This window comes from Somniosus microcephalus, chromosome 25, assembly GCF_052327205.1.
Source record: "Somniosus microcephalus isolate GS21.2 chromosome 25, FLI_Smic_1.0, whole genome shotgun sequence".
Classification (NCBI taxonomy): domain Eukaryota; kingdom Metazoa; phylum Chordata; class Chondrichthyes; order Squaliformes; family Somniosidae; genus Somniosus; species Somniosus microcephalus.
This window is the reverse complement of record NC_141011.1, coordinates 21888192-21912559: the sequence shown is the minus strand read 5'-3', so window position 1 is coordinate 21912559 and position 24368 is coordinate 21888192. Positions and strand designations below refer to the sequence as shown.

Here is a 24368-nt window from a genome sequence, read left to right as displayed (position 1 = left end):
TCAATTACTGGCCATTGTCTAAAAATGAAAGGTATAAGAGGAGATATTAGTAATAATGATAAAAGGTAGAGACATGCACAGAACAGCAGGCTGGAGGGCTAATGCTCTGTGTTTTTACCTCTACTAAGCTTGGATCATAAAGCAGCTGAGGCTCAGAGTGTAGGCCTGTAACCTGTGCTTGGGCCCCACTGATGCTGCTAAGAACCGAATGCCAGCAGCCCATGGGAGCCTTTCCTTCAGCTCCTCCCGGCATCCATGGGGAAAAAATTTGGGTGGAAAAATTCGGTTGCTTTGCGCCTCCCGTTAGCGCCATAAGAGGGCGTTAACGAGGGCGCTAATGGGGCGCAAAGCAACTAGCACCCGGGCGCGGTGCCGCCAATGCCTCCCACGAAATTCAGCGAGAGGTTAGCGGTGGCGCTAACCGTTAGCGTCCCGTGGCGCTGCGCCACCGGCGATGACGTCATCGCCATGCGCATGCCCCACTTGCTACCCGGCCACAATCTTCGGTAGCGCCCCCTGACTTACCGCTGGACACTATGTCCGACGGGGTCAGGGAGGCCTACCTGCGGCTGGGGCGGCGCTATTTAAAGGCGAAGTGCCAGGCGGCCATTCTTGTTGCTGGCCACCTGCCAGCACCTGCCTCCGCTGCCGTCCCCGGTCTCCTGACCCGCCCACCCCCCCCCCCCGCGGAGTGCCAGCTGAGCTCCATGAGCCCAGCACTTCTCTTGAGTGCCGGGCTCTTTTGCCGGCACTCCGATCCCTGGTGGCCCAGCTGGGCCCCGGGTCGCGCTGCGCAAGGCCCTTCCCCTTTAAGAAGGGGAGGAAGGCCTGCAATACTGCGGCACGTAGCGCCGCAATATTCCCTTGCAGCGCCCCAAGAGGGAGGCAGGGCACTTCCAGTAGCGCCCTTTTTCCCTCTTGGGGCGCTACCACTCAATTTCGGCCGCGGGGGCACTAATTTTTCCGGGGCGCTAAAGGTAGCGAAGTTAGCGCCCCAAAGGGGGCGCGACTCAATTTTTCCCCCTTGGCCTCTGTTCGGTAGCTGAGCACATTGGCAATGCTGAGATTAGGAACTCAACAGAACGGACGATGCAACCCCTGTTCCGCCATTCCATAACGCAGCGCATTGTGATGCTCTACAGGATGAAATAGCCCGCTGACACTCACTAGCTAGGCTCATATATGAAGGATGACCACTTGGAATGAAGCTGCCAATACCAATGGAATACCCAGCACGACTCTATGCCTTCAGGAGTAAATGAGAGAAAAGCAGAGAAAACTGGGGGAAAAAACCCAAAACTAAACAGAAAATTTCCCACATTAGTGACGACTTCCCAACAGTCTTATTGTATTGAAAGCATAACACAATGGCAGTGTCGATGCCTCTGTTATATTTTTGGATCTTTTCTATCTTTCTTGCTTTGAGTTTATCATCTCTCATATCTGAGACCAATCCCATAGGTGAGTTCCAACTCCCGGTGCCTTTGAGAGTTTCTTCACTAGCCGTGATAGCTAGATAAGCTTTTGGCATTGTGCCCAAGACAGTGAACATAACAATCATTCAGTTAATTATTTTAGCAACTGGAATTATCCTGGGCCTCCACAGGATCGCTCTCCCATCTTTGACAAGTGGTAGAGCATGACATCAACAGGCCCCGTTTTAGGTTTAAACTATTAAATGAATTTGCTTTTCTTGACTTCTTGTATTTCTTACTACTTTGGGAGCTATGCTAGTCTGCAGTATAGCTATTGGATGTTCCAAACTTCAAGTTTTAATAGCCCCAGTTCCTTAAATATCCCTAAACACAGTTGATGTAAGAAAACTACTAGGCACTTGGTCTAAGCGTTAAACAAAGCTTTAATCAACTGTTTTACAACGTGGAGGCCTAGTTGTGTCCTTCACTAGTTCCTGTTAAGAATGTCCTGCGCAAGCTGGGCCCATGCCTGAGTATTTATACTCTCCCTGGACAGCGCCACCCGCAGGCCGCTCAGTTGATTCATGTCAACAGTTATCTGGACTCTGGATCGACGAACTGTCAACCACACTTGAAAATAATTGGCTGTTCAACACATAACTAAAAAAGAACTGCACAGGGCGTGTTGGCTCAAAAGTAGCTTGACTCTTCCCACAAGCTTTGCAGACAACCAATCCAACCCACAATATTTGTACTGAATGAAGGTTGGAACGAGATTCTGACTGTAGCTAGATTTTGTTTAAACTCCTTGGGGGCTAAATTCGGTTGATTTGCGTCTCCCGTTAGCACCCTAAGTGGGCGCAAATCAACTAGCGCCTGGGCGCTGCGCCGCTAACGCCTCCCACAAAATTCAGCAGGAGGTTTGCGGTGGCCATTTTGTTGCTGGCCGCCTGCCAGCACCTGCCCCCGTTGCTGTCCCCGGCCCCCGTGAAGCCCCCCCCCCTCGCCCCACGGGGTGCCGGCTGCTCTCCGTGAGCCCGGCACTCCTCTTGAGTGCCGGGCTCGTTTGTCGGCACTTCCGATCCCTGGTGGCCCAGCTGGGCGCCGGGATGCGCTGCGCCAGGCCCCTCCCCTTTAATAAGGGGAGGAAGGCCTGCAGTACCGCGGCACGTAGCGCCGTGATATAGGCTCACAGTGCCCCAAGAGGGACGCGGGGTGCTTCCAGTAGCACCCCACCTCCCTCTCGGGGTGCTACCAGGGAAAATCGGCCGCGGGGGCACTATCTTTTTTGGGGCGCTACCCAATTTTTGATTAGTGACTGAATTAAAGGAGTCTCCACGAAGCTAAAACAAGCCAGAATGGCATAATTTTTGTCACAGTCTGCCCATGTTTAATATTTTACTCACCGAATCTATCCAGGAGTTGAAGGCTGATACTCGGGTGAAGACAGTGGGTTTCTTTAGGGTATTGCAGCCCCAACTTGACCCAAAGTTGACAACACCATAAACATACCACAATCCATCAGCACCTCGGCAGTTCAAAGGACCACCAGAGTCTCCCTGAATTAAGAGAAGGATAGAATAGGTCATCCAGTAGCAATATTGGGGATAATAGAGTCATAGTCATAGAGTCATAGAGTTATACAGCACAGAAAGAGGCCCTTCGGCCCATCGTGTCCACGCTGGCCATCAAGCCCAGTTTATTCTAATCCCATTTTCCAGCACTTGGTCCGTAGCCTTGTGTGCTATGGCATTTCAAGTGCTCATCTAAATGCTTCTTGAATGTTGTGAGGATTCCTGCCTCTACCACCCTTTCAGGCAGTGAGTTCCAGATTCCAACCACCCTTTGGGTGAAAATGATTTTCCTCAAATCCCCTCTAAACCTCCTGCCCCTTACCTTGAAACTATGCCCCCTGGTTATTGACCCCTCTACTAAGGGGAAAAGTTCCTTTCTATCTACCCTATCTATGCCCCTCATAATTTTGTACACCTCAATCAGGTCCCCCCTCAGCCTTCTCTGCTCTAAGGAAAACAACCCCAGCCTGTCCAGTCTCTCTTCATAGCTGAAGCGCTCCAGCCCAGGTAACATCCTGGTGAATCTCCTCTGCACCCTCTCCAATGCAATCACATCCTTCCTATAGTGTGGCGATCAGAACTGCACTCAGTATTCCAGCTGTGGCCTAACTAGCGTTTTTTTACAGCTCCATCATAACCTCCCTGCTCTTATATTCTATGCCTTGGCTAATGACGGCAAGTATCCCATAAGCCTTTTTAACCACTTTATCTACCTGTCCTGCTGCCTTCAGGGATCTATGTACATGCACACCAAGGTCCCTCTGATCCTTTGTCCTTCCTAGGGTCCTACCATTCATTGTGTATTCCCTTGCCTTGTTAGTTCTCCCAAAATGCAACACCTCACATTTTTCAGGGTTAAATTCCATTTGCCACTGTTCTGCCCATCTGACCAACCCGTCTATATCATCCTGTAGCCTGAGGCTTCCCTCCTCGCTACTTACCACTCCACCAATATTCGTGTTATCTGCGAACTTACTGCTCATACCTCCTACATTCATATCTAAATCATTAATGTACTCTACAAACAGCAAGGGACCCATCTCCGATCCCTGCGGTACACCACTGGATACAGGCTTCCAGTCACAAAAACAACCTTCGACCATCACCCTCTGCCTCCTGCCACTAAGCCAATTTTGGATCCAATGTGCCAAATTGCCCTGGATCCCATGGGCTCTTACCTTCTTGACCAGTCTCCCATGCGGGACTTTGTCAAAAGCCTTACTGAAGTCCATGTAGACTACATCAACTGCACTACCCTCATCCACACACCTAGACACCCCCTCGGAAAATTCAATCAAATTGGTTAGACATGATCTCCCCCTGACAAAACCATGCTGACTATCCTTGATTAATCCTTGCCTCTCCAAGTGGAGACTAATTCTATCATTACTAAACCCTTCCTAAACTGTAGCTTGAACCAAGACTTAATAAGACCATGCAAGTCCAGTACAGGCCTATCCTTTTACCTCTTTGCCGATATTTGAAATTTCAGAGATGGGGAATATTCCTCATGTCATTAACTCAGACCCTGTGTCCTTTCACAAACATGTATGGCAGGATCGGAAGGTACAGTTGACCTTTCAGCTCTTGGACCTGGGTTCAGATCCAACCCAGATAGAAATAGAGTAGGAGACTGTGAGATGAGTCCTGGGGGGAAAAATTCGTATCGACCATTTTGGGGCGCTAACATCGCTCAGGCGTAAACATTAGCGCCTGGTGCTAATTATCGCCGGCGACTGCGAAATTCAGTTTTAGCGCCCCTAGAGGGAAGTGGAGCGCTAAATCAAGTGCTACACACTCCTCCTAGGGCGCTAACGTCGGGGAGCGGGGCGCTACCTCAGAGCGCTACTCAAGTTCAGGCGCTGTCAATTAGAGAGTCCTCAGACAGACTGGCGCCTTCCAGTTCTTTAAGGGGAGGTTCAATCATGCTGCACAGCCTCACCCTGATCATTGCTGCTTGTGACCTGGGCCTGCAAGAAGGTGCAATTCATCAACCACAAATCTCATGGCTGAGCAGAGGCCCAGGGAGAGAGCTCGTCGGTTCAGTGACCAGGCATTGGAGGCTCTGGTCGCGGCCGTGGAACGCTGATGGGCAGTGCTGTTCCCAGATGACAGGCGCTGAGGCAGGGATCGAAAATGAATTTCCGGTCCGGGGCGATGCGCGGATGGATGACGTCCCGATCTCCGGCCGCAGGAGATCATGGCGGTAGTGCTTAACGCCACCGCAAACAGCCAGGTGAATTTTGCCGGCAGCGCTAAAATTGCCATGCCCGAGTGGTAATTGGTTAGCGCCCCATTAGTGCCCCCCGGAGGCGCTAACGGGAGACGCTGACCAACCGCATTTCTCCCCCTAAGGATGCAGGCAGGAGATAAATATGGGGTGTTTGGAGCTTAGAGGCAACATTAGAAAAGTGTTCAGAGGAGCAATGGCCATAGTAGTAGCGATAAAATAGAGAAAGGCAGGAAAGGTTGCAAGAGAAAGAAAGAGATTTGATGCTAGCACCTCAATGCTGTCAAACACTGACAATTCAGCTGTCAAAAAATTATGGGGCCTGTCCCTTTAAGAAAACCGGCAGATGAAGCGTCATGCACTGACGTCATCTGACACCGGCTTTCCCTTAATTGGCCGGCAAGCCCGCAGGGCGGGCTTAACAAGGCCAATCAAGGGAAAATAGCGTTTGTTCGTCAGACGTTGTTGGGGGCGGGACTAGAACCCGGAAACCAGCAGTCCCGCCCCCAACGCGCCTCCTCAGGTAAGATCGTGGCCCATGACATCACCTCAGCCATTACTGGATGACTAAGAAAGGAGCATCAGCAGGGTTAGTATAACTCCTCATTGCCACTGGCTTGTGTCTCAGGAGATCTTAATTGTCTCATCGTAGTTACATTAAAGAAGGAAGAAAGAAAGACTTGTATTTATATAGCGCCTTTCATGACCTCAGGACATCCCAAAGTGCTTTACAGCCACTGGAGTATTTTTGAAGTGTAGTCACTGTTGTAATGTAGGAAATGCAGCAGCCAATTTGCGCACAGCAAGCTCCCACAAACAACAAAGTGATAATTTTGTTTTTATTAATTCTTGGGATGCGAGCGTCGCTGGCAAAGCCAGCATTTATTGCCCATCCCTAATTGCCCTTGAGAATGTGGAGGTGAGCCACCTTCTTGAACCGCTGCAGTCCATGAGGTGTTTTCCTTGTGGTTTGATACAAATGAGTGGCTTGCGAGGCCATTTCAGAGGGCAGTTAAGAGTTAACCACACATTGTTGTGGGTCTGGAGTCACATAAAGGCCAGACCGGGTAAGGACGGCAGATTGCCTTCCCTTAAGGACATTCGTGAACCAGATGGGTTTTTGCAACAATCAGGTAGATTCATGGTCACCATTACTGATACCAGCTTTTTAACTTCCAGATTTATTTAAATAACTGAATTTAAATTCCACAGCTGCCATGGTGGGACTTGAATTCATGTCTCAGGATGCAATGAAGGTTCACCAGACTGATTCCTGGGATGGGGGGATTGTCCTATGGGGAGAGATTGAGTAGACTAGGCCTATATTCTCTGGAGTTTAGAAGAGGTGATCTCATTGAAACATACAAAATTCTTACAGGGCTTGACAGGGTAGATACAGGGAAGATGTTTCCCCTCATGGGGAGTCTAGAACCAGGGGTCACAGTCTCAGAATAAGGGGTCGGCCATTTAGGACTGAGATGAGGAGAAATTTTTTCACTCAGTGGGTTGTGAATCTTTGGAATTCTCTACCCCAGAGGGCTGTGGAGGCTCAGTCGTTGAGTATATTCAAGACAGAGATCGATAGATTTTTGAATATTAAGGGAATCAAGGGATATGGGGATAGTGCAGGAAAGTGGAGATGCGGTAGAAGATCAGCCATGATCTTATTGAATGGCGGAGCTGGCTCGAAGGGCCGAATGGCCGACTCCTGCTCCTATTTCTTGGGCCAGAAATTAGGATCGGGAGCTTGCCGCGCGTGCAAGCCCCCGATGTGCACTCACCCGGCGCGCCGACATCTGAAGCCTGGGCCTGCTTGCATTTCCTGTCACTGGCCCGGTTCAGATGTCGGCGCGATGTGCTTACCTGATCCAGCGGCGTAGTTAGTGCGATGTGCCGGCTGGGATCAGGTGAGCACTGTGCAGCCAATCAGGGGAGGGGAAACTTCATTCATGAGTTTGATAGTAAAGACTGTCAAACTCATGAAAAGTACGGGCGCCCAAAAGACTAGTTTAACTTTAATTAAAATTTTAAAAAACATCCCAATAATTAAATAAACTATAAATAACTTAAAAAAACTATTTAAAACAATTAATAAAATTTTTGAAAAAAATAATTTTTTACGAAATCGGGTCTAAAAATAAACTTACCTTACTGTAAAGTCCTTATAAACAATGAATCTGTGGAAAAAATGTAATAATTTTAAATAATAGACCACTTACCTTCAAGAATCCACTCCTTACGCCTCCTTTTTTCATTTCTAAAATGTTCAGGCCCTTGCACACGCGCAAACCTGTCAAAAAGAAGGAAGTTCAACGCGTGCGCGCAGAGTCCTGCGCGTACGCGTTGGACCTCTTAACCCCTTGGTTCGATGGAGAGGAAATGCCGGTTTCCCGCGCATGCGCTGTGCATGCTGAAATCCGGCACTTCCAACGGGCCCACGCGTGAGTACCCCGTCCATACTCACGTGTTGGGACCGGAATTACTGGCCCATAATGTTCTTATTAGTCCAGGCCTCTGTGTTTCTAGTCCAGTAACATAACCACTATGCTACTGTTCCCATAAATGACCAGATAATCTGTTTTAGTGATGTTGGTTGAAGGATAAATATTGGCCAGGACACCTGGGAGAACGCCCCTGTACTTCTTCGAGGTAGTGCCATGGAATCTTTTACATCTACTTGAGAGGGTAAACAGGGCCTTGGTTTAATGCCTCATCCGAAAGACGTCACCTTTGACAGTGCAGCATTCCCTCAGTACTGCACTGGAGTGTTAAGCTATATTTTGTGCTGAAGTGATTGGAGTGGGACTGGAGCCCACAACCTTCTGGCTCAGAGGCGAAACTGCTGCCCACTAACCCACAACTTAAAAAATGATCCGGTTCCCAGAACTGTGAGCCCGTCTTCTCTCGAGGCACAAGTCCACACAAAGCATTTTAAACGGAATTATGTAGAAATTACGTACATTACATCCAGACATCTCATACCCTCCAGCGCAAACCATGGTGGTCTTCACAGTGTTAGCCCACCAGTCACTTTGCTTGCAGGTCTGATGGTCAACAACTGGCAGAAGAGCCTGTTGCAGCTTCGTTGCGAGTGGGCCACCAGCTGTGGAATTCCGGATATAAATATTAATTCATTAGGTTAAATAGAATCTGTAATACACAACACAGTGGTCGGAGGAGTGTAATACTTAAAGCTTGGGTATGGAGCAAAGATTGAGATGCATACACTGTGACATAATAAAACTCACTACGTGCTTGGTTTGAGTATAAAGCAAGGCTTTAATCAACTTGTTTCAGAACATGGAAGTCTAGTTGTATTTCACTAGTTCCTTGTCTTACAAAATGTCCCTGACAAGCTGGGGCCCACGCCCGAGTACTTATACTCCTTGGACGGCGCCACCAGCTGGCCGTCCAGCATTATTTCATAAGTAGTTTCTTGATGATGAGATTTATAAGACACTGCACACACACTCTTGATAGCTCTACACACTTCGATTATGCATATTCCAGTATATTGCAACAAGACTGTGTTTGCATGCTAGTATGTAAGTAGCAATAACCACATCATTGACTAGATTAAAAGGCTTTAATAGGACTTGGGTAATAGTAGGATGCTTCCAAGAGAAAGTGAGAGCATTCTATTATTCTGACTAGTTCAAGGTTCCCATGTGAAGAATGGCCATTATTATTATAGAGATCAGCCATGATCTAATTGAATGGCGGAGCAGATTCGAGGGACTGAATGGCCTACTCCTGTTCCTATGTTCTGAATCTGTACTTGGTATAAGGTCGTCCATGGAAATGAAATTCCTTACTTTGGGGAAGATTTCCTTCGCAATACTGGATGCCTGTCATTCATAAACAGATCTATGACCTTGCTACATATAAGGGTAGATTTTACAAACTTCTATTCCCAGCACAGAGCTTTGCACTGGGAGTGTATATCGGGAATGGAAGTCATGGTGCCACGCAGGATATTCCATCCATTACGCTGGGATTATTCCCAATACGCGCCTGAATCCCCAATATGTATTCCCAGGGCACAAAGCTCTGCGCTGGGATCACAAATTCATGAAATCCACCCTTTAGAACACAGAGGAAAATGGTGTGCAGCTTTCCCATTTGATCTAAATGGCACAAGTGAGAAGATGTGAGTGAATGCAAGTATTCTTGCCTTGGCCGATTATGCTCTGTGTAGTGGATTCAGCTTAGCTGAGTTACTGTAAGTTTCAGGCTGTAGCTTTGAATTGCCAATTGTGCACTACAGTCATCCTGTTGTTAAAGCCATGTATTACAGAACTGATTTTCCACCAGGCGCATCTGAATCAAGTCCATAGTGTTACAGCCTGTTCTTTAACTCTCCCCTCAGTCCTAAAGTTGCTGGTTCATTTTGGGATACAGTTTCAGAGCTTTGGGTGCCATGCTGTAACTCAACCAAGTGGCCGTCGTTCACATGTGAACTGTGGTCATATCAGAAAGAAAGAAAAAAAAAACTTCCAATTATATAGCACCTTATCAGTCCTCAGGACATCCGCCAGCACCTTCACAGCCAATGATTTACTGTTTAGATTTACTTGCCATAGAGGGAGTGCAGCGAAGGTTCACCAGACTGATTCCTGGGATGGCAGGACTGTCGTATGAGGAGAGATTGGGCCGACTAGGCCTGTATTCATTAGAGTTTAGAAGAATGAGAGGGGATCTCATTGAAACGTATAAAATTCTGACAGGGCTAGACAGACTGGAGGCAGGGAGGATGTCTCCCCTGGCTGGGTGGAGGGGGGGTGGGCGGTGGGGGTGGTGGTGGTCTAGAACCAGGGGTCACAGTCTCAGGATACATGTGGGTAGGACATTTAGGACTGAGATGAGGAGAAATTTCTTCACTTAGAGGGTGGTGAACCTATGGAATTCCCTACCACAGAAGGCTGTGGAGGCCAAGTCACTGAATATGTTTAAGAAGGAGATAGATAGATTTCTAGACACAAGGGGCATCAAGGGGTATGGGGAGAGAGCGGGAAAATGGTATTGAGAGGATCAGCCATGATCATATTGAATGGTGGAGCAGGCTCGAAGGGCCAAATGGCCGACTCCTGCTCCTATTGTTCTATGTTTCTATGTTGGACTTTTCACTGTTGCGATGTGGGTAATCGTGGAGGCAGTATAACTGAGTTCCATCGTGACCTTAGCCTACATCCACATACATGTACTTTCTAACATGGGTCACTGAACAATGGGAACTATGGATGATTTTCACCCTTCCTGACCCAAAGGCACTGAACTAAGTTGTAGCACCTTTACTGCTACCCTACTAGACCTAAGTTAACTCAGCACAGACTGAGGATCAAACTGGGGCCTTCTTGGTCTAAAGAGCTCAGTATTGCAATGGGAAGTGGTTTACCCACTAAACCATTGTGCAATTCACTAATATTAGTTTGCTAAGATTCTCGTAATGTGAAGGTAAAGGTAGACAGAGCATCTTTTCCACAAAACATAGGCCCCTTAAATTTCAAAATATCACCCTGTATACATAGAATTACGCATTTGATTCGACATATGAGATGTGTTTCTAGAATGACTTTGCTGGAGGCCAGTCTAGTAACTTTAGTACTGGACTTACAATTAGTGAAGTCAAAGGAATCTCGGCCTCGACTGCCATTCACATTTCTATTCACAAGGCAGTTGAGGCCAATTCATTAAATATATTCAAGAAGGAGTTAGATATATTTCCTAAGGCTAAAGGGATCAAGGGGTATGGGGAGAAAGCAGGGCCAGGGTACTGAATTTGGATGATCAGCCATGATCTCATTAAATGGCGGAACAGGCTCAAGGGGCCGAATGGCCTACTCCTGCTCCTATCTTCTATGTTTCTATGTTTCTCTTCAATGGTTGCATTTCGTGAGTTCTTGGCTGAGCCTGTAAAGGCAGCACTGGTGGGGAGTGGGGCCTTCCACCTGAGTGGCAGCAAAATCCTACTGGGAGCGGGCCTACTCTGCAGAAGGGTTCTTCCCGGTGACTAAGTGCCATGGATGGTCCCTGCCCATAACCCAGCCAATTGCAGAGCTTTGGGTGAATCAGCGAGTATGATAGCAGAAGACATTAATGGGTTAAGGCAACAAAGGAGAAAGAATGACAAAAAAAAACCCTCACTGGAACAAAATAATTCTCAGGCAAATGCACCAACATCATCAATGTGATTTTATGTTCCTCCCTGCTAGAAAAGCATCACAAAGATTTAAATAGAAGTGCGGGATACTTACTGTACAGTCTGCCCCATCCAGTCACGTAACAGGGATAGTTATTTTCAAAGATCTCACCAGGTGGAGGAATACAGGCAGGCTTGATCTTGTCATTCAAGGTTGCAGGTTTGGAAAGCTTGATCAAAGCAATGTCATTCCTAAAATGAGAACGTTTGCAGGGAGTTGTTAGGCAATCAGGCTTGTTTAGTGAAGGCTGCGCTCGATTCAAAGGAAAGGTTAAATGCAGCGAGTACATCTTTTGCTGCGTTGCTTGTACGCTGCGGAGCCGAGGCCTGCGGGTCAGCAGGCTGGTGGGTTGAGGGTGTGGAGAAGGGGCCAAGCGACTGGCAAGGGCTGAGGCCCCCCCCCCCCCCCCTTGAGAGCAGGAGTCTCAGGGAGCGAGCAACAGTATTGGGGAAGGCAGGCTACAGCTGGGGCGGTTGTAATGTGGTGAGGCAGCTGGGAAGCTTATGAAGGAAAGAGGGTTTTAATCAACTGTTGAAATGATTCAGGACTCGTTATCTATTCTTCCATATGTCCTTGGAACATTTTACTATGTTAAAGGTGCTATAGAATTGCAAGTTGTTGTTGTTGTTTTTTTTCCTGGGCTTGCTGTCAACACAGACAAGAGAACTGTAACGCGGGCTGAAAAAGGAGCTGAAGATTTTCTCCTACTATCTGATTCGGAAAGGGGACTGATTTCTTTCCCCTATGTATGTGATTGGTTCAGTGTTTCTACTATGGAAAGTAACCAATCAGAAAGCTTGGACAGCAGCCTGCAGTCAAACAGACATTATAAACATAAAATAAGAACATAAGAATTAGGAGCAGGAGTCAGCCATTTGGCCCCTGAGCCTGCTCCACCATTCAATAAGATCATGGCTGATCTTCGACCTCATCTCCACTTTCCTGCACTACCCCCATATCCCTTGATTCCCTTAATATTCAAAACTCTATCGATCTCTGTCTTGAATATACTCAACGACTGAGCCTCCACAGCCCTCTGGGGTAGAGAATTCCAAAGATTCACCACCCTCTGAGTGAAGAAATTTCTCCTCATCTCAATCCTAAATGGCCGACCCCTTATTCTGAGACTGTGACCCCTGGTTCTAGACTCCCCAGCCAGGGGAAACATCCTCCCTGCATCTACCCTGTCAAGCCCTGTAAGAATTTTGTATGTTTCAATGAGATCACCTCTCATTCTTCTAAACTCCAGCGAATATAGGCCTAGTCTACTCAATCTCTCCTCATAGGACAATCCCCCCATCCCAGGAACCAGTCTGGTGAACCTTCGTTGCACTCCCTCTATGGCAAGTATATCCTTCCTTAGGTAAGGAGACCAAAACTGTACACAATACTCCAGGTGTGGTCTCACCAGGGCCCTATATAAATTGATAGATATGCAGAAAGACTGGATCACAGCTGCACTGTGTTCCACAGAGTATTTAACCATCTTTGTCCACACCCATCCCTGCAATCTTCAATCCCATCCTGGTCAGATAGTTTTTGTGAAAGAATTAATCAGAACTGTTTTTGCTGGGAGTCTGTGACACATATGAAAATATCTCTAGTTTAATGTCAAAAAATAAAGTATGAGAGTATAACTTTAAGTCAAAACAAGTTATTCTAACTTTGTATAACTGGAGAAGCCATATTTGAATACTAGGGGAGATTTGCCAGGTACACATAGTGGGAAATTGAGAGCCTTTATTTTCCATCCAAATCTCTTGTATTGGGGCAATTTGGGGCATTCTATTTTCAAAAAGGGATGGATGGATTGAGAGGGTTCAGGAACATGCAGCAAGAATGATTCCTGCACTCAGGTGGGGCTCTAAGTTATAACAGAGAAGAAGTTCATAGAACTGACCTTACTTTCATTAGAAAAGAGAAATGGACATCATGGTCCAGGAGACACGAGTGATGCAGCCATAAAAAGGCTATTTAAATTAGACTGTAAGTGCAGAACCTAATGGAGTGAGTATAAAATTAACAAGCTTCAAGTGAAACAAGGTAGTAGAAAAAATGATTTTACCCTCATAGAGTAGTGAATGTGTGGAAATAACTCCCAGTAACAGCAGGTAACGCTGTCAATTATGTGGCCAGATATCTGGTAGGATGGGGCTAAACCTTTCAGTGATGAGTATGGGCAGAGTTATTTAAATGCCCCATAGAGGGGATTTGAGGAGAAATTTCTTCACCCAGAGGGTTGTGGGGGTCTGGAACTCACTGCCTGAAAGGGTGGTAGAGGCAGGAACCCTAACCACATTTAAAAAGTACTTGGATGTGCACTTGGGATGCTGTAACCTGCAGGGCTACGGACCAAGAGCTGGGAAGTGGGATTAGGCTGGATAGCTCTTTGTTGGCCGGCGCGGTCACGATGGGCCGAAATGGCCTCCTTCCGTGCTGTAACTTTCTATGATTCTATGAATAGAATGCCCCCATTGTTGCTGAGTCAATAACTTTCAGAAATAAGGGGTGGTTCCATGATCCAGTGCCTGCTGGATGGAAGCATCTCAGGAGGTTGCCGTACTCAATGGGCAGAATTAACGGATGGAAAGCACAGGTTGGGCACCTGCATTTTCCCAACATACACTCCCTGTGAGCGGGTCATGGATTCGTCCCATCAATGTTAAAACTGCAAGTCAGTTAGACAGTTCTGGGCAGACAGACTGAAAGAACAAGCTCAGCACCTTACCCACAGGACAAGCAACTAGGGTTCCACTGAGGGTGAACGAAGATCTTGGCAGCGGCTATAGTTTCTTCCGAACTGTCATCCACATTCCTGTCATACTCCCCGAGCACCACACGGTAGGACCGGCCTGACCTTTGAAGGTAAGATGTAATATTAACGTAGTGCAGAGAAGCTCGTTGATAAAGATATCGGGTTACATTTTCATCTTTAGATCTCTTGGCGTAGAGCGTCAGAAATCTGGGGTGGTGGGAATCTCATGGTCGAATTACCAGCATGCAAAGCTCTGTGCCAGGAGTGTGAAAGACAAAAATACCCTCTTAAGGTTCGAAATTGATGTTGCTGATAATGGTTCCCAAACACTTACAGCATTTGTATGATATTTTTCTGTCTGCAGGTTTAACTGAGGCAATAACCTGGGTGAAGGTCTCCAGTAAAGTAGTGGACAGAAACATGTCACACAAATACATTAAGCCTATATTGGAAACATTATTTTGCAAAAGTTTTTTTCTCTCAGAATAGGCACTCACTGGATGCAGTGCCCCGCCGTCACTACCCAGTCACTGTCAATGAGGCTTCCTCCACAGTTGTGGGAATAATACGATCCTCGATCCACTTCCAAGGAAATCTATCAACAAGGACAACGAAGATTATTCTGGAGAGAGAGACAGCGTACCCACAGAAGTCAGTCACCATTATACACAGCCATCTATTGGGTCCCCGTTTCCATTGTCAAACAGCTATCTCCATCCGAGGACAGACACTCAAACAGTGGGGCAAGCTCTGTTCGGTCCCTGCCATCTCCTGTTACCTCCCCTTCCTAATACAGTACTTGGAAGGATTAAAGATTGAGTGAACCCTATCAGGATTCAAACCCAGGGCCTCCTGAGCCAGAGTTTGACGCTCAACTAGCTGAGTTTCCCAAAAGCGATCTACAACCTAAAGAGCATTTTTCTTTGTTTTTCCAACCAAATTTTATCTCCTTCTCTCCACTTCTCCTTTCCTGAAGATGCTGTTTCTTGCTGGGGTCCATGGGCTTCAGCAGGACTTTAATACTTTGCCCAAGGGGTGAGCTTAGGTAGTGAGCATTGGAGGCCTATTCGATTGTAGAGGGCATCAACAACAACAACATCAACTTGCATTGATATAGCGCCTTTAACATAGTTAAATATCCCAAGGCGCTTCACAGGAGCATTATCAAACAAAATTTGACACCGAGCCACGTAAGGAGAATAGGAGTGATGGGCTCGGGTCTGGAGCGGCAGCCAAAACGAGCACGCGAATGGACACGGTGCAGCAAAGGGAGGTGCCAGCCCAGGCGCCATCTTGAATTCCAGCATCGAGTCTAATCATTGGCTGTAAAGCGCTTTTGGGATGTCCTGAGGTCATGAAAGGCCCCATATAAATGCAAGTCTTTCTTTCTTTTAAACCTTTGCACGCCCAAAACAAACAAACACACTTTCCAGGAGTGGTCACTGGATAGCGATCCACAGTGGCAACCCCCGGTGATTTCTATTCCCTCCCTGACTCAGGGGCCGTAAGATCAATTGCAGCACTTCCACTGCTGCCCTACCTGAAATCAGCTAACCCATCAGAGACTGGGGATTGAACCCGAGACCTTATGGCCTGCATGGCACAGTACCACACCGAGCAATATATTTACCAGTAGGACATGGGGAAAGCTAAGAGTATTCTTTTTCTGTCTGCGATGCCGTTCCACCTGTAACTCACCTGCCAGGGCCAGCTGTATGGCCTTGCATCTATTCCATTGACTACCCTTGTATATGCTGGGTAGCTGGGATTTCCACAGGCATTGGCTGAAAAGACAAAGGGTGGCGATTGGACCTTAACGAAGTATATAAGATATATTGAACAGTTTAGAGGAGGTAAAATTTGAGCATTACTTCAAGGTAGAGCATGGCAGTAGGATAAAGGGCACAGGTTTAATCTGGTTCAAAGGGAAATTTAGGAGTGATGTCGGGCAGAATTTCTTCACACAAGATGTTTTCAACATTTGGAACAGACTTTTGGGGAGAGCAGTGGAGGCGACAACCTTTGTCTCGTTCCGAGAGTCAGTTTTGTATTGTGATGGGTGGATGGGGGAGCTGTAGCTTTCTCCTTCTGAACAAAGGAGCGAAGGTGGGCCAAATGGCCTTTTTTGTTCACATTTATCTCGTGATTTCTTTAGCATTCGGTAGCAGTACTCAAAAGCACCAAGAAAATGCATTCCATGTACACTGTAATTCAAGTATGAAATCAAATTACATTGCCCCCTTGTATCACACAGTAACCCTTCTATATCACAGAATCACAGAAACCCCACAGTGCAGATAGAGGCCATTTCGGCCCATCGAGCCTGCACCGATGCATATCCCACCCGATCCCCGTAACCCCTACACCAACACATATCCCACCCTATCCCCGTAACCCCACGTATTTAATCCCCCTAACACTAAGGGTCAATTTATCATAGCCAATCAACCTAACTCGCACATCTTTGGACTGTGGGAGGAAACCGGAGCACCCGGAGGAAACCCACGCAAACACGGGGAGAATGTGCAAACTCCACACAGACAGTCGCCCGAGGCCGGATTCGAACCTGGGTCCCTGGCGCTGTGAGGCAACAGTGCTTCTGACTGCACTTTCCACCTTCTTTTTGCAGTAACTTATGTTGGGGGGCGGGGGTGGGGGGAGGGTGGGCAGTCTGCAGGTGGTAGGTGGAAACATTTCAGCGGAGCAGCCTGTTGGAAGCTGTGCTTTTTGGATGCCTCTATCTCCAACAGGAGTCCAACATTGTTGTTGATTTGTGTGTTTGCTGCCAACTGTGGCACTGCTGTTTAAAGGATATGGCAAATATAAACACCAGCCACCCGTCGGCATCTGTGCCACGATCAGCACTGGCACTGGATTAGCAACAGGCTGGTTGTCGACCTTCTCAGCGGATTTATACCACAGGAATCATAGAATCATAGAAATTTACGGCACAGAAGGAGGCCATTCGACCCGTCGTGTCCGTGCTGGCCGAAAAAGGGCTATCCCGCCTAATCCCACTTTCCAGCTCTTGGTCCGTAGCCTTGTAGGTTACAGCACTTCAAGAGCATATCCAAGTACTTTTGAAATGTGATAAGTGTTTCTGCCTCTTCCACCCTTTCAGGCAGTGAGTTCCAGACCCCCACTACCCTCTGGGTGAAAAAAGTTCTCCTCAACTCCCCTCTAATCCTTCTACCAATTACTTTAAATCCATGCCCCCTGGTTATTGACCTCTCTGCTAAGGGAAATAGGTCCTTCCTATGCACTCTATCTAGGCCCCTCATAATTTTATACACCTCAATCAAGTCCCCCCTCAGCCTTCTCTGTTCCAAAGAAAACAACCCCAGCCTATCCAGTCATTTCCTCATATTATTAAGGACGTGGTAATAGGGCACTTAGAGAATTATAATAGGACTGGGCAAAGTCAACATGGATTTATGAAAGGGAAATCGTGTTTGACAAATCTGTTAGAGTTTTTTGAGGTTGTAACTAGCAGAATAGATAAAGGTGTGTGGTGTATTTGGATTTTCAGAAGGCATTCGATAAGGTGCCACACAAGCAGTTATTAAACAAAATTAGGGCTCATGGGATTAGGGGTAATATACTAGCATGGATTGAGGATTGGTTAACGGACAGAAACAGAGTAGGAATAACAGGGTCATTTTCGGATTGGCAGGCTGTAACTAGTGGGGTACTGCAATGATCAGTGCTTGGGGCTCAGCTATTCACAATCTACATGTGGTAAACCACTTTTATCGTTCACTATCGTTACACTATAGTTATCACTGTTGTATTGTTCTCACTGTTCTCACTGTTGTATCACTATACGAGGTCGCCTCTTGTCGCGCTGTTATACCTGGGCTGACCACCTCCGACTCCACCCATGGCTCCACCTACCTGCCCAGGTATAAAGGTAGTCGACTGGCTGGTATTCCTCCTTGTTGGACCCGATCACCCACGAGGGTGGGCTCTGTTATTTAGTCAATAAAAACCTTTAGTTACGTTCCTAACTCGTCGCTTTTTATTGGACGAATTGATAGGTATATCAATTTTATTGACTAAATTTTAAAGATGTCTACTACTGGCCAGCCAGAAGCCCTCCCAGAAGCACAGCCACAGCAGCTTTCAGACACCAGCCACACCAGCCGGCTTGGCTGCAAGCCCTCAAACCACCGTACCTGGATCTAAACCCACAGGCAGCAAACTCAGCCCTCAACTTCAAACACTGGCTGGACTGCTTCGAATCCTACCTGGAAGAATCCGGCGTCCCTCAGAGATCCAAACTAAGAGTTCTGAACGCCCAAGCGAGCCCGAGAGTATACGCACTCATCCAGGACACGACTACATACGAGGCCGCTATCAACCTACTGAAACAGCAGTACCGGAGCCCGGTAAATTACATGTACACCAGGCACCTCCTAAGATCCCGCCCGCAACAGCCAGGAGAGTCTGTAGCTGAATTTTTACGGGCGCTAAGAGCACTCGGCAGGAACTGTGACTTTAAAGCGGTGACGGCTGTTGAAAATACGGAAGATAATATCCGCGATGCCTTTGTGAAAGGCCTACGGTCCGACTACTCACGGCAAAGACTGCTTGAAGCTAAAGACCTCGACCTGGACAAAGCTGAAGCCCTCGCTCTCTCCCTAGAGGTGGCCCATCAGGACCAGGAGGCGTTTTCCAGGTACTGCTCGCGACCCTGGGACTCGGGCCCGACCCCTACCGCAATACCCTTCGCAGCGCCGCCCCCGGGACCTACCTCAGCGTCGGCGTCCCGGACCCGACCGGGACCGCCCCCCCGGTACCGGCTCCGACATCGGGCACCCGCGATCGGGCCGCCGGCTGCTTCTTTTGCGGCCAGGAGAAGCACCCGAGGTCGCGCTGCCCAGCCAGGAACTCTACCTGCTCAACCTGCAGGAAGAAAGGCCACTTCTCTAAGGCCTGCAGGAGCGGATCTTCAGAGGCCAGCAGTGCCTCATGCGAACTGTGGGGGCGGCCATCTTCTTTCAAGGCAACTGAGGCCAGCATCCCCACACGTGAGTCATGGGGGCGGCCATCTTTGATCAAGGCAACCGACCCCAATAGTGCCTCATGTGAGTTATGGGGGCAGCCATCTTCTCCGCCATTTTGTCCTACCTCGTGGGAGACGCCATTTTACCCACCACGCCCGACTGCCACCGGGCCCCCGGACCCGACGACCGCCTCGCCCGCAGACGACAACGACTCGCTTACCTACACACTAGCCTCCGTCACTCTGGATCAAGCCCGCCCACACCACCTGTCCAAGTCGATGATGGACATCAAAGTAAACGGCCACGCCACGACCTGCCTGTTCGACAGCGGAAGCACGGAGAGCTTCATCCACCCAGACACGGTGAGCCACTACTCCCTCCCTGTCCTGCCAACGCGCAACCGAATCTCGATGGCATCAAGGTCCCACGCCACGGACATTAGCGGCTACTGTGTTGTGACCTTGTCGGTTAAGGGTACGGAGTATAAAAATTTTAAACTCCTCGTCCTCCCCCAGCTCTGCGCTGCCGTCCTACTAGGGCTGGACTTCCAATCCCACCTCCAAAGTGTAACCCTAGCCTACGGTGGACCCCTCCCCCCACTCACAGTCGACAACCAGCGAATGTTAAACCGCCCACCGCGTAACACCTGCAGCCTATCCACCCTCAAGGTGCCGCCACCTTCCCTGTTCGCTAACCTCACCCCCGACTGCAAACCCGTCGCTACCAAGAGCAGGCGGTACAGCGCTGGGGACAGAGCCTTCATTAGCTCTGAGGTGCGGCGCCTCCTGAAAGAGGGCATTATTGAGGGGAGCAACAGCCCCTGGCGTGCCCAGGTCGTGGTCGTTAAGACCGGCGATAAAAATCGCCTGGTCATCGACTACAGCCAGACCATAAACAGATACACCCAGCTGGACGCATACCCCCTTCCCCGCATATCTGACATGGTCAATCAGATTGCACAATACCGCGTATTCTCGACCATCGACTTTAAGTCGGCCTACCACCAACTCCCTATCCACCCCGAGGACCGCCAGTACACTGCCTTCGAGGCGAATGGGCGCCTATACCACTTCCTTAGGGTCCCCTTCGGTGTCACCAACGGGGTCTCGGTCTTCCAAAGGGAGATGGACCGGATGGTTGACCAGAACGGACTGCAGGCCACATTCCCCTATCTAGATAACATCACCATCTGCGGCCGCGACCGGCAGGACCATGACGTGAATCTGGAGAAATTCCTCCGTACGGCCCAACGGCTGAACCTCACCTACAATAAGGAGAAATGCGTGTTTAACACCTCGCGCCTTGCCATCCTTGGCTGTGTAGTAGAGAACGGACTCATCGGCCCCGACCCCGAAAGAATGCGCCCCCTCATGGAGCTACCCCTCCCCCACTGCCCTAAGGCACTTAAGAGAACCCTGGGGCTCTTCGCCTACTATGCCCAATGGGTGCCCAATTATGCGGACAAAGCCAGACCCCTCATGAAGTCCACATCCTTCCCCCTCACGGAGGAAGCGTGCGCGGCCTTCTCCCTCATCAAGGGAGACATAGCCAAGGCCACAATGCACGCAGTGGATGAGTCCATCCCCTTCCAAGTGGAGAGCGATGCATCCGACTTCGCCCTAGCCGCTACCCTTAACCAGGAGGGGAGGCCGGTGGCCTTCTTCTCAAGGACCCTACAGGGCCCCGAGATCCGACACTCATCGGTCGAGAAGGAAGCCCAGGCAATTGTGAAGGCGGTACGGCGCTGGAGGCATTACCTGGCAGGCAAACGATTTACCCTCCTCACCGACCAACGTTCGGTTGCTTTCATGTTTAATAACAAGCTGAGGGGCAAAATCAAGAATGACAAGATCTTGAGGTGGAGAATCGAGCTATCCACCTACGATTATGATATCTTGTACCGGCCAGGTAAGCTGAACGAACCCCCTGATGCTCTTTCATGAATTACATGCGCCAGCGCGCATATTGATAGACTTCAGACCCTCCACAACGACCTCTGCCACCCCGGGGTCACCAGACTTTACCATTTCATTAAGGCCCGCAACCTGACCTACTCCATCGAGGAGGTCAGGACCATGACCGGGAACTGCCAGACCTGCACCGAGTGCAAACCGCACTTCTATAGGCCGGACAGAGCAAGCCTGATCAAGGCCACCCGCCCCTTCGAGCGCCTGAGCATCGACTTTAAGGGGCCTCTACCGTCATCTGACCGCAATGTGTACTTCCTCAACATCGTTGATGAGTACTCCCGCTTCCCTTTTGCCTTCCCCTGCCCAGACATGACCAGTACCACGGTCATCAAGTGCCTGAACGACCTCTTCGCCTTGTTCGGGTTCCCGAACTATATACATAGTGACCGGGGCTCCTCCTTCATGAGCGAGGAACTCCGTCAGTTCCTACTAGCGAGAGGTATTGCAGCAAGTAGGACCACCAGCTACAACCCCCGAGGGAACGGCCAGGTGGAAAGAGAGAACGCGACGGTATGGAAGGCCGTCCTCTTGGCCTTAAAGTCTAAGGGCCTCCCAACCTCCCGCTGGCAGGAAGTCCTCCCGACAGCGCTGCACTCCATCCAGTCACTACTTTGCACTGCCGTTAACGCCACCCCCCATGAACGAATGTTTGTTTTCCCCAGGAAGTCGACTACGGGAACCACTCTACCAACCTGGCTGACCTCTCCGGGGCCCGTCTTGCTGCGAAAGCACATGTGGGCCCATAAAACGGACCCCCTGGTCGAGAGGGTGAACCTCCTGCACGCCAACCCCCAGTACGCCTACGTGGCTTACCCAGACGGGCGGGAGGACACTGTCTCCTTACGAGACCTCGCACCCTCGGGCACTCCGGAGACACCACCTTTACCCCCCCCCACCACCCCCCCAATTCCAGCCCAGGTAGACGGCATGCCGGAACCCCACGAGCCTTCGCCGACCACGCAGACACCAGCATTAACACCGGATAATGCAGCACCGCCGCTGCGATGATCGGAGAGGCTTACGAGGCCTCCGGACAGACTGACATACCAGAACTGGTAGTACACTTCACCCCGCCGGACTCAAATCTAAACAAGGGGTGAATGTGGTAAACCACTTTTATCGTTCACTATCGTTACACTATAGTTATCACTGTTGTATTGTTATCACTGTTCTCACTGTTGTATCACTATACGAGGTCGCCTCTTGTCGCGCTGTTATACCTGGGCTGACCACCTCCGACTCCGCCCATGGCTCCACCTACCTGCCCAGGTATAAAGGTAGTCGACTGGCTGGTATTCCTCCTTGTTGGACCCGATCACCCACGAGGGTGGGCTCTGTTATTTAGTCAATAAAAACCTTTAGTTACGTTCCTAACTCGTCGCTTTTTATTGGACGAATTGATAGGTATATCACTACATCAATGATTTGGATGAGGGGACCAAATGTAATATATCCAAGTTTGCTGATGATACAAAGCTGGGTGGAAATGTAAGTTGTGAGAAGGATGCAAAGAGGCTTCAAGAGGATATAGACAGGCTAAGTGAATGGGCAAGAACATGGCAAATGGAATATAATGTGGAGAAATGTGAAGTTATCCCCACTTTGGTAGGAAAAATAGAAAAGCAAAGAATTTTTTAAATGGTGAGAGATTGGGAAATGTTGGTGTTCAGAGGGACCTGGGTGTCCTTGTACTCGAATCACTGAAAGTTAACATGCAGGTACAGCAAGCAATTAGGAAAGCAAATGGTACGTTGGCCTTTATTACAAGAGGATTTGAGTATAAGAGTAAAGACGTCTAACTGCAATTATATCGGGCCCTGGTGAGACTACACCTGGAGTAGTGTGTACAGTTTTGGTCTCCTTACCTAAGGAAGGATATACTTGCCATAGAGGGAGTGCAATGAAGGTTCACCAGACTGATTACTGGGATGGGGGGATTATCCTATGAGGAGAGATTGAGTAGACTAGGCCTATATTCTCTAGAGTTTAGAAGAATGAGAGGTGATCTCATTGAAACATACAAAATTCTTACAGGGCTTGACAGGGTAGATGCAGGGAGGATGTTTCCCCTCATGGGGAGTCTAGAACCAGGGGTCACAGTCTCAGAATAAGGGGTCGGCCATTTAGGACTGAGATGAGGAGAAATTTCTTCACTCAGAGGGTGGTGAATCTTTGGAATTCTCTACCCCAGAGGGCTGTGTCGTTGAGTATATTCAGGACAGAGATCGATAGATTTTTGGATATTAAGGGAATCAAGAGATATGGGGATAGTGCAGGAAAGTGGAGATGAGGTAGAAGATCAGCCATGATCTTATTGAATGGTGGAGCAGGCTCGAGGGGCTGAATGGCCGACTCCTGCTCCTATTTCTTATGTTCTTATGTTCTTAGTTCTCTTTAACAGATAAATTACAATGTCAGAATATTTTATGCTCAATTGGACGCAAGAACACCTTAAACATCAGGGCCTAGAAATTCAGTTTGGGCCCGCCAGCTGGTTTGCGCCCAAAAGTTAGCGCTGGGCGGGGAGCCATTTGCGACCGTCAGAAATTCAGTTTTTGCCCCCCAAGTCGGAACCGGGTGCTATTCCAGGGTGTGGCCGCCCCCGCTTGGGGTGCTGAAACTGAATTTCAGCGCTGTAGGCGCCGCTGCGCCACCCGATGTGGTGCGGCAGGCTGCGGTACTGCAGGCCTCCTCCTTCTCTTAAGGTGGAGGTGCCTGCAATGGGGAGATCGCCGCTGGATTGTGCCGGCAAATGAGCCCGGTACCACGGAGAAGTGCCGGGCTCGCGGAAAGCAGCCGGCAATGCCGCGGGGGGGGGGGGGGTGGTGGAGGAGGCCGGGGAAGGAGGTGCGGGCAGGTGGCCGCCGAAAAAGTGGCCGGCCGCACCTCCACCTTTATGCGCCCCACTAAGGCTGCAGTAAGGCCCTGGTCTCCGGATGTAAGTAGCGGCCGCCACGGAGGAGGTGGCGGCAACTGAATATGGGATTCGGGCTGGCATTGGGGCGGAACCGGGGCACTGCGCACACCGATGACGTCATCGGTGCCGGCGCAGCGCTACCGGCTACCGCCGCCATTACCGCAGCGCTGAATATCAGCGCAAACTCCTCTATTGGCGCAAAAGCCCTCTTTGGGCGAAAACTGGGCGCAAAGCCAACCGAATTTCTAGGCCCAGGTGACTTACCGCTGGCCACAAGCAGAAGGATGAGTAGGGCTTCCAT

At 49.2% G+C, this 24368-nt stretch overlaps 1 protein-coding gene across 1 annotated transcript; it reads right to left on the bottom strand.

The window, feature by feature from the left end:
• Positions 1–24368, bottom strand: LOC147100527 (proproteinase E-like). The gene is made up of 8 exons (XM_085967569.1): positions 24332–24368; positions 15873–15958; positions 14672–14769; positions 14148–14276; positions 11474–11610; positions 8180–8322; positions 2822–2974; positions 1–18 (listed from the first exon to the last, which is right to left on the bottom strand). The coding sequence occupies exons 1-8, from the start codon at positions 24366–24368 to the stop codon at positions 1–3; spliced, it is 801 nt and encodes a 266-aa protein (XP_085823695.1).